Source organism: Sander lucioperca, chromosome 5 (assembly GCF_008315115.2).
Source record: "Sander lucioperca isolate FBNREF2018 chromosome 5, SLUC_FBN_1.2, whole genome shotgun sequence".
NCBI lineage: Eukaryota > Metazoa > Chordata > Actinopteri > Perciformes > Percidae > Sander > Sander lucioperca.
In genome coordinates, this window is record NC_050177.1 from 5,839,853 (window position 1) to 5,851,150 (window position 11,298).

The 11,298-nt window shown below is 38.2% G+C and overlaps 1 protein-coding gene across 4 annotated transcripts; it reads right to left on the reverse strand.

Moving 5' to 3' along the window:
• Nucleotides 1–551: 551 nt before the first annotated feature.
• tsku (tsukushi small leucine rich proteoglycan homolog (Xenopus laevis)) lies at nt 552–7,932 on the reverse strand. Of its 4 annotated transcripts, none has more exons than XM_031294874.2 (3): nt 7,483–7,932; nt 2,774–3,085; nt 552–2,038 (listed from the first exon to the last, which is right to left on the reverse strand). In XM_031294874.2, the coding sequence occupies exons 2-3, from the start codon at nt 3,077–3,079 to the stop codon at nt 1,298–1,300; spliced, it is 1,047 nt and encodes a 348-aa protein (XP_031150734.1). In that variant the 5' UTR covers nt 3,080–3,085; nt 7,483–7,932; the 3' UTR covers nt 552–1,297. The 4 variants fall into 4 exon arrangements, with proteins under 4 accessions (XP_031150734.1, XP_031150732.1, XP_031150733.1 ...); XM_031294872.2 differs by having other exon boundaries at nt 7,523–7,929; XM_031294873.2 differs by lacking the exon at nt 7,483–7,932 and adding an exon at nt 7,009–7,388.
• Nucleotides 7,933–11,298: the final 3,366 nt, after the last annotated feature.

An 11,298-nucleotide genomic window follows, 5' to 3' on the forward strand; every position in this document is an offset into this window, starting at 1 on the left:
GGTGTTACAAGAGATCTTTGTCCTCAACAGTTACACACATTACTGGTTACTGTAAGTTTCCCACTCATACCCTGCTGAATAAAAGAATTCTGGTTTTGGGAGATACATATACCATGTCTGTATGGTAAAGCTACAGCCTGTAACTTAGTTTAGCATTAAGACTAATGCATAAAAACAACAGGTTGTGGTTATATGGGCACAATGACAAGAGTCCAGGAAGCTGTCCTCCCATATAACCACAACCATTGTTTTTACACACATATTATACATACATATTTATTATGAATTAAACAAACCAGATACAAGTTAATTAGAGGTTTGGATAGAGCCAGGCTAGCTGTTTCCAGTCTGTGTGCTAAGCTTAGCTAAGCTAACCAAATTTAAGCTAAGCTAAGCTAACCAAATTTCCCTTTGGGGACAATAATATATATCATATCATATCATATCATATTATAACCAGCTGCTGGCTGTAGCTTCACATTGAACAAACAAACATGAGAATCTTCTTATCTAACTCTCAGATAGAAAATGCATAAGTACATTACCCAAAATGTCTAACTGTCCCTTTAATAGTTTCAATAAAGCATCACATTCAAAGTCAAATAAAACATCTTAGTGGTCAACAGTTGTAAAATACTCTTCAGTGTGGATATTATGAGCAATGCACATAAGGTGTATTGTACTGGATGAAATTTAGGCCATATTTCAAGTGCATTATTTAAAAAAAACAAACCATTGCAACTGGAATAAGTGCAAATAGCTCTTACTATGGTCCCACTGTAAATGAAGTACATAAAGAATATTACTTAAAAGTTTTGGTTTGATTCAGTAATGGTTCTCTACCAGTTGAGGCTTCATGTTAAGATGTAAAATAAATGTATGTGTACTATGTAGAATGCTGTACATTTTGTCATTGTTTTTCTAAAAGGTACAGCATTTATGATATTTCTGTGCTCAGAGCTCATGAAGGATACTTTAAACCTTTAAGACATATTCCAAAGGCTCACCTTGGAACAGAGGTAATTGGGTGAAAGGAAGACAAAAAAGAGTTTTGCATATCAAAGCAGATAAGGCACAGCTCTGGCATCAGGATTGTAAGGGCCAGGGTGTGGTCTATCAGAACTTGGTTGTATGATGGTTATTTGGCCATGCTGGAAATCAAAAGTGTTAATAGTAATATTCAACGTAGAAAAGGTGTGGGGAGAGGGGGTTTCAGAAGCCATTCAACCACCCGACAAGCACTTCTGAAGGAGTACACTGGCTCCTTAAGGAGTGGTCCATTTCTACAGTCACTGTTTCACAGCACGATGCCCTCCACATTACAGTTCAGCACCTTGTTGTGTTGGACCTGACCCAGCTGCCGGTGAAACTGACCCTGTTTCTGGGTCCTCCAGCAGTGGATGCTTTGTCCCAGTGTAATACTCTTAATACTGGGCAGGTGGGTCAGCATGTTATTTGGCAAGGACACTACACCAGAGCCAGAAAAATTCAGCTCTTGCAGGGAGTCTAGTCCGCTGAAAACCACAGGGCTCAGAGTCTTGAGCTTGGGGTTGTTTGAGAGATCCAGAACTTGCAGGTTCTGGAGGCCCTTAAAGCTGTACGGCTCAATCTCCTGAAGCTCATGGAGGCCACTGATGGATAAATAACCCAGATCTTTCAGCTGAGCAAAAGCTCCCTCCTTGATCTGTGTGATGGGGTTACCATCCAGATTGAGGTACCTCAGAGGAAGTCCTGCCAGCCTCGGTATGCTCAACAGCCGGTTTGCTGACAGATTTAAGCTTTGAATGTGTATCACTCTGCCGTGCAAAGTCGTGGAGACTGACACAAGCTTGTTATGAGACAGATCCACGCTGACAGGTTGACCATTAATTTTAGTGGCAAACACATCCATGTCGAACTCTTGGAAGCTGTTGTGGCTGAGGTCAACTTCAGCCAGAGGGAGGCTGGAGAAGCAGCTCGGGGAGAGGCTCTCCAGGTTGTTGTGGCTCAGATCCAGAGACTCCAGGTAACGCAGCTTGGACAAAGCATTTGGTGTTATCTGAAAATGTGAAGGCAAGGATGAGATGAACAGAGAGAAAAATAAGACATTTAAAAAAATGAAGCAGTGGGAAGGGAATATTTTGTTGAGTTGAAGATAGGTTGAAATAAAAGTATACAATGAGTTTCGATTTTTAAATATCTACGTATAAAAAACACCTCACTTCTCTGCCCTCTGAGAACTTTTAAATATTTCTAATGACTCGTCTTGCACTACAATATAACAAATGTATCCAATCGAACGTGATTTGGGGTGACAAGACAACTTTTTAAAGTATATTATCAAAGAAATATCACTTGACCATAATATCATAGGCCTGTTAAGAAATAACATTATCACTCATTTTGAGTCAACAAATGTAACAAACTCTGTTTTGGTCTCCACCAACTCCTGAGAAAAATGCCTGGTTTTAGGTGCTAAGTCCTCCACTATGGAGCTGCTAGCTGTGTCTGTTTGCCATTTGGTGCTGGGTAGTTATATTCAGTTGGGTTTTACAGTTTCTTTTCCCTGAAAACCGCCAATATTATACTTTTGATTGGCCAACATTAGCCACAAGTTGTGACCAAATATGTACACTGTAGCACCAAAACCCCATGTGAGTGTGTTGAATTACGGATGGACATATTGTATTGTTTATACATTTTAACTTGTATGAATAAGAATGTGTAACTTTTTTTCATTCAAAGGTTACATGACCTTATTCTAGACCAAAAGGTATACACTTGAACGACTGACCTTTGTTATAAGGTTGCTGCTGAGGTCCAAGCTTACGAGGGTGGTGTAGCCTGGACCAGCTAACATGGTGTCACTGAGCGGGCCCATGGCATTGGAGGACAGGTCTAGATGGGCAGTGTCCAGTGGGATGGGGATGGGCATGGTGGTGGCGGGTCCCAACCCTCGGCAGTCCACCCTGGTCAGGCTGAAGCTGTCAAACAGGCCAAAGCTTTCCACCTCACAGCGACAACCATGGTGGCAGTTCTTGACAGCGTTGGACTGGACTAAGGTCAGCAGCGACAGGCCAAGCCACAGAATGAGTGCCATTATGCTCTGGAGAGAGTAAAAACTAATTATTTACATTTAAAATATTTTTAACATGCAACTCCTATTGAGGTCAGAAAAGTTTTCTATTCAAAGTTTTCTATTCAACAATGATTAAATCAGCCTTCAAGCGATCACTGTCTGAGAAAAATGTACAACCTCAATCACCAGATTAGATCAGTACACCTTGTCCAAACTCCTTCACAGAACGCCTTGTTTGCGGTTTTAGAAATTAGAGACATATTCAAGGTATTTGTTAAGCTTTGTGAAAAGACTTTAAGCTTTTATTTAGTGCAACTTGAGTAGCCCCAATTTCCCTCCTTCTTGGCTTCCCAACGGGTGTGACCTAATTTCTTTGATCAAAGAGTTTATTTGCACTTTCTTAGTTTACTCACTAGAATGAGTATGCATGGTTGTAAAAATGAATGGCTGTAAATCAAGGCCCTTAAAATATCGCTGTCCTATCTTAAAATAAGGAAAAATGAGCACTGAGGGCATCCTCTGAGCCTCAGAGCATTAAGAGAAAGCTAACAACTTCTCATTCTGATACTATACTGCCATATAGTCTGTACTGTAATCACACTGCATCTTAAACAATAGCATACGGGAAAGCTAATTTGAAGTACAAGATTTATTTAAAAAAAATCAGAAGAAGTGCGTAAAATGCACATATATAAGTGCATAAAAATGTCCGTAAAATCCACTACAAAGATATTATTTCAAACCAGAGAATAACCTATCATACCTTTTTTTCATGTGTTCCCGTAGCTGTTGCTGTTGTCCGCCTGTGTGTAAATGAAAGCTGAATAGAGCTCACCCAGTTCAACTTAAGCAACATGTACTGCACACACAACACTGAAATAAGTGTGAAAATTGGACAGAGGTTAAGTGTTGTGTAACAGGTAAAAATTAACAGTCATGGTCAAGTGGCCCGGGCATGACACAGCAAAGCGTGTGTTAAAGAAACAATCCAGAGTTTCACAGCGTATGTTTCTGAATGCAATAAACAGGACATGACTGACAAAACTTAAAAAGGAAAGGGAGGGTAACTATTTTTTTCATGAGCAAACCCAGCCTCACTAAGAAATACATGTTGGTATGTTCTTGCAAGAAAAAGTAAAATAATAATACTTTGTAATACTCTTAAACTGACATTTGTTTTAAATTCTGACTCTTTTTGGGGCATGCAGTGAAAACATACTAAGGGACTAAGGTTACGGCTGTTATTGAGTATATCTAACAGGGGTTACGTTTATTTATCTTGGCTTATGTAAGAGGATGAGGTTACTGTACAGTACATAGCTGCATAGTACTTGTGGGTCAGCATATGTAGGCTGATTACCATGGCTCAAAGTCTATTTAGACAGAGCTGATAACCTCTGTGCAGTGTTTCCTTTGTTTTGACCCCTGAACTCCCTGGCTACTACTGGCTGCTTGTAACGCTGAGAGTTCATAATGTTACTGAATCATTTGTCATTCACATACTCAGTGACCTGCATTTGTAATTTCATAAGTACACAGGGTTCTCTGTTTACTGCCATGTATTTTAATCATTATGATTATTATTTCCTTCTAATGCATAAAGGGTGTAACTTTAATATTAAAATTGTGGAAGCTTTTGTAAACTTGTAATTACAGTTCACTCTATGAATACAACAAATAATAACAAGTTAGTATGTTAAGGTTAGTATCTGATGTTTTCATGATTGTGTGTAGCCCATGTGCGTGTGTTCCGATTGAAGACCTGAGTCCCCTCCAGCTGCAAGTTTTGACCCACTTTTATGACTGTTAAATTGAGCTGAGTACACAAATTTCTGGTTGAGCTCGTTACAAGGTAAATAATCCACCGATGGAACAACAAGCAACAAGTGAAAGGACAGAGGTGAAAACATGATTCATGAATTCTCTATATTTCAATGCATGATGTGGCATGCATAGTTTTTTGGAAATGTACACTTACAGTTTCTATAGCGACTGCTAAACTCTTATTTCGTGTGTATCACATTATTAGCTGCCATAAAAATAAAAAGATAATTAGGTCCTTCTCTGCCCTCTGTAAATATAAGTTTTGTTTCACCTCAAGCAAACTAAAGGCCTTAAAGAGATCAGCCACAAAGAAGCCATATGCAGACTAAACATGGGGGAACTGCCAGTAAAACCAAGTGCTTATACATGTTTTCTACCACACTGGTCTTCAGCAGCTCGTCACCTCTGTGTGGTTTTGTAGCCACATTCATCGGTCCCTCCTTCCTTTCCTGCATCCTTTGCTCCATCTGTTGCTTCAGCACCAGGTGTTCCCCTCCACCTCTCGCCAATAAATCTCAACTAACACCAAACTGCTGTTGGCCCTGCCTTCAAATCAGACACATTCTAACTACTGCAATTACTCAAAGGCAACGGCAGTTAGAGCTGCGAACCCCCTGAGTGGACAATTGGCAAAGGCCTCTGAAATTACACTTCAACACCTTCTCACTTTCAGAAGTCTTTTCACACCTTTTTTATCCTGTGATCCTGCTGTCTGGTAATCAAAAACTGCACATTTAAAGCTAAAGACAGAGTGAACATACCAAACATAATATATGTTCTCATATTCAACGGATTTATTTGCATCCATGTCAAACATCATTAATTTGTTCAACATCATCCAGTGCTGTGATGTATGATTCATGTCATTGAGAACGCTCTGTTCTAATTGAATCTTCAAGTTGAAAGCTGAAAACTGTGTAATTAAAATATGGATGCCACACTTATCTTTTTTAAGCCAAATTAATGCACAGTGAAGAGGACACAGTGAGTGTAAATTAAATTGATGGTACTCAAGTGCTTTAAAACAATTAGGCAGCACTGGGACGCCTACTGTTACATTAATAAACACATTCACAAGCAAAGAGACTGCTCAAATTCATCAAAGTAACTTACCAGAGGAGGACAAAATGGCCAAAACCTTCCAGTCTATGTTTACTCAAGTACTGTTTTGAGGTACTTGTACTTTATGTGAGTATTTTCAATTTATGCTACGTTAAACTTCTATTCCACTAAATTTCAGGGAAATATTGTTTGTTTTTAATTTTTTTAATTTATCTGATGGCTTTAGTTAGAAAGTTTTTTGTAGATTAATAGTTTACCTAAACAATCTATGATAACAAATGATGGATTGTAAACTACCCAAGAGTATTTAACAGTACACTACAATACAACATGACAGATAACAATCCATCAGTAATAATAATTCAATAATATAACATATAATAATGTGCAGACATATAACACAGACAGGGGCCACTCTACTGCATATAAACCTTTGAAAGTTAAAGCTGTTATCTCAAAGATTTTCATTTAAATAAATGCCTATGTATCCCTTAAGGAGGTAACACAATGGAGATTGAGCCTATGGCCCACTGATGAAAGTATATTGCAATATTTGCAGTGTTACGAACTGGGATTGTGGTGTAACATCTCCCAGAAATAATGCAGTTTCCTGCATTGTATACACCCCATAAAATAATAAAACAAAATTTGAAAACTTGAAACTCATGTATCAACAAAACTCCAGACCACAGAAATAATATTTTTTTTTTTTTTTCTATTGCTATTTCTATGCTTCAGACTGTTAAACTCTGAGCACAACTCCATTGTTTTCACTTAAACATACATTCTTAATAAACCAGGACTGAAATCTTGCCACTTTACCTACATGTTGCTGTTCGTATTTACTAATATTTTGATAAATATTTCATATATTTTACTTTTTCCCATTGCAGTATTTACTTAAGTAAAATACTTATTCAATCAGCACCTATCCTATCTATAGGCCTATGCCAGTTTTTCATTTTCATCACTGTTTCCAGCAGCTTTTCCCCTCTGCATTACCACAGTGAACCACTTCCATGCCCAGGGAAGTTAACATAGGCGGGTATACAGTATACACTCACTGGATGGGCACCTCCGCAGATCAAATTTCTTGCAGTCGTACGTGGCAAACAACGGAGAGAGCTGAGGACTCCACTGCAGCTTTTTCGGATAAAATACCAAAACAAATATCACAGGTGTAACGTTATCTCCAAGTACCACCTCTAACGTCAACCCCGCCCCTTTTAGCTGTCAATCAAAGTTTCACGTGTCACCTCTGCGGGCATCATTCACATAAGTTTGCACACTCCATAAAGTTTTTTTCTCCGTCTTAATAAAATGCGGTAACGACACACGAGAGTCTGGTCAGTTCAGACGGGACACCAGGGGCGGTTTCTTAAACACAGAGGCAAACGTGAAATCCGATCTGACCACAGCGGTCCGCTGGTCTGCTGCCTTTCTGTCTCGGAAACTATTTGCTGATAGACGAAGGTTTAACAGACACTTTCTGACGAACAGAAACGGACTAACTTTAGAAGAATAAAAAACGGTCCTACTTTCAGAACTTCTCGCTAGCCGATGTTCCGAGTAACTTACTTTGGTGCCTTTCATCCAGACAGTCAGCTTTTTGGCCGTTTTTCACTTCACCGCTCCCATTTTCCAGACCCCCGCAGCGCAGCGCTCTCGTGTCCCGGTGGTTAGTCTGCCTGCTGGTCTACATGAGCTCTGCGGATCCTTCTGCGTGTCTGCTTCGCCACAATAAACTGTCAGTAGCTGGAAACACTGGGTCACACTCATCTGTTCTCATCCCATAAGTCTTGTCTGTCTGCCTGCCTGCCTGGTCTTCGGCTTGTTTTACCAACGTCAAGCCCTCCAACGTACAAAATAAGAGCATTTCCTGTCTATACTTTCCAAAACAAAATGTTTGAAATGCAACTTAGTTATGGTTTTACTCTTTGTTTTGGCGAATGTTTGCGAATAGTCTATATCCTATTGATATAAATGTTGTGATTTATGTCAGTTAGCTAGGGTTTTCATTTCTGGCTACTGTTGCCATGGTGCTTTTAATGCAGGTCAGGATGTGGAATGAGTCACTTGAGCTGGTAGCTAGCTAAGTAACGTTAACGTTAGCCTAGCTAAAATATCCTACAGCTTTACATTACGTGTAAGTTGAATATTTATTTAATTTTAGGCACTCACATACAGACAGAAACTGTCTCAACAAATATTGTCTCATATGAAGGCAATATTTCTGTACGCTTTTATTTTTGAAGGCCAACACGTGTAACTTCCGGTCTCGGACTACTGTTTAGGTAGTTTTGACGGTGCTTGTCGGTGCTCTCTCTAGTGGAGACGCCACAAACAAACCCACATGAAAAGGAAAGCAACAGCGTTGCGCAACAAGGCGGCGGTTTGTTTCATTTGGCCCGAAGTTCACATTTTGATGAAACTGATTAAAAAAATGTGAAAAGGAAACCCAGGCTTTTCCTGTTGCTGCTACTCAGCATAGCATAGCCCTATCTGTCCTGGTTCTCCAGCCTACAAAAATGAGCATAGGTTGTAGCCTAGTAGGAAACCTTTCAAAGACTGCAGGTTTATGTACCCCAAGTAATTTGATAATATATTCGTATAGTTTCATTAAGTAACAGGTAATTATACTATAATGAGTAAAAATAGTTTGAAATTCATAAAATCATTTCCAAACTCTATTCTAGACAGGACTATCTGGAGAGTCAAACACAACCTATAACAGGACAATCTATGCATAATGCATTTATTGTCACAGGCCAGCAAATCTGTGGAGACATTCGGCTACATCCTGTTACATGAGATATTGTAACAAGTTCTAAAGGGCCAGAAACACAGAGGTCAAGTGTGAGGAATTATGGTGAACATCTGTTGCTGCTCACGCAACACTGAGGGGCCTCTGCTTGTCATCTGCACCCTCAGCCATATCTTTCCTCATGAGAGCATGACAGCACACACTCAGTGCAGTATTACATAGGCCTACAAATTCACTCAAACTTGCACTCCCAAGCGTACATGCATAGTTTTGCCAAAATATAAAAGAAAGAAAGAAAGATGATTGTGACATGATTGTGTTCTCTCAAATAAAAATACATGCCATAAGCTGTGATGGAAAGGGGAATCCATTTTAACTATAAAATTTGGTGTTACACATGTAGCTACTTGTATACACACATAAACACACACCTCTTGCATGTTGTAGTGTCTTGGATTCTTCAAGACTATAAAGATAAGATAGAGGCGCAGGCAGACAGAATGCAGGGCACAGTATCAGTAAAAGAAAAAAAAAAATCCTCAGAACCTGTGAAAGAAAAACATAATAAATCATGTTGAATATCTTGATATCCTAAATATCAATGACCAAATTAAACATGCATTATCATATAGTATACACACATTAGCCTATCACTTCCATTCTTCCAGAACTTTGCATGCTTAATTTTTTTTCCTTGTGATGTTTTCTGCTTAAGAAAGTTAAAAAAAAATGTCCCTAGAGATCATCTCAGATCTTGTTAACTGATAGATAGATAGATAGATAGATAGATAGATAGATAGATAGATAGATAGATAGATAGATAGATAGATATTGATCCCAAAAATGGGTGTTACAGCAGCAAAATATCAGTCACACAGCACAGAATATACATAAAATACTAGGATACAATATACATAAAATAATAGGACACAATATACATACATACAATATACATGAAATAATAATAGGATAGAATACAAGAACAAATATTTAAAATAAATACAAGTTGGGAATACAAAATGTACAACTGCTTAACCAGTAATGATAAAGATGTAGATAAACCTATTGTGCAAGTTGCATTTAGTGCAGATGTGATGTCGAAGAGTCTTATCTAGCACCCAGTGATGAGGTGTTAAAAAGTTGTATTGCCTGTGGTAGGAATGATTTCTTGTAGTCCATGCAACAACAAAGCTGTTGGAGCCTCTTAGAGAAGGTGCTCCTCTGTTGGACCAGTGTGATTTGTGCTCCTGGGTTAAGGAAGAGTGTTATGGACAATATCCCTATTTAATCTAGATTAAAAGGAGGGGTTATTCCATTTTTTGGGCATCCATAGAGGTCAATTTTAAGATTAGATATATAGAGATCCACTACCTTCATCTCACTGCAAAATAAGCTACAGTAAGACCTTTCCACTAGATGGAGCCAGAACTAAATACATTCTCAAATAGATGTCTGCAGTTGCACAGTGAAAGCCTATAAAGCAATTGAGAGAAACTAACTCACTTTTAAACACATGAGAGCTTTCGTAAAAAGTAGCAGAAGATAAAAACTGTTGGCAGACACAAGAGGTTAGCGCAGGTGCAATATTATCTTAGTTAATAGCATCACAACATTCAGTATTATTTATGACTTGCACAGTAGTTGTGACCACCAAGTATTTTGGTTAACTCTTCACAAACCTTGATGTAAATTATACTCAAGATAGGCCTGAGATACAGGTCTACTGATCATCAAATCATGTTGATGTTGTCTCAAAAGTGACCAATGCCATTTAAAGTCTATCTGAGCCCAAATTATTTGTATTCACATTTTTGTTGAAAACTCCATTGATATAAGCATACTCCCCCTAATTAAAAATAATAGTCACTTAATTAATTGAATAGAATAAATGTTATCTTATTTTGTCAGTAAAAGGACAGATCCCATACACCTATTATTACTGGTTAAACCTTTTCATTTATTTTAGCATAAGGAACATTTAAGGGGACTTCAATTTAATATGAATATATGCAAAGTGTGAGGGACTTCAAAATATTAATATAAAGCCCTTTTGTTCCCTGGAGTCTTTATTTACTTTATTTAACTTGAGTTTTTTCCCCTCATATCCTCATTTACACTATTTTATCAGTCCAAGGACATGGTAAATCATCTATCTCTTTTTTTTACCCACACTGCGTTTCCCATCATCCTTGTTCCACACATTAATGTATGTTAATATATTTACAGTCTATGGTTCCACACTGTATAGTGAGAGAGTTATGTCTTATATTATTGGTTAATTACCTCCCTATTTAACTTTTTTAATTATAAGATAAGATGACACTTTATTGTCCGTAGGCACAGGAATTTGTTTCGCAATACAAGCTCAAACAATTATTATTTATTTTGTATTTTGTTTGTTATCTTTTTTTTTTTTTTTTCTTGTGTAGACAAATGTTTCCTTCCACGGTGTTTAATACAAAGCACAGAGCTGGTCTCAGGAGCAGCATTAGATGTGTTGTGTTCACTGCTCACTGGGTGGACGGAGCGCTGAGTTGTCATTTCTGTCCCCTATTGCTGGATGCAGGATAGCGGTGTCAAGGTGTTACGT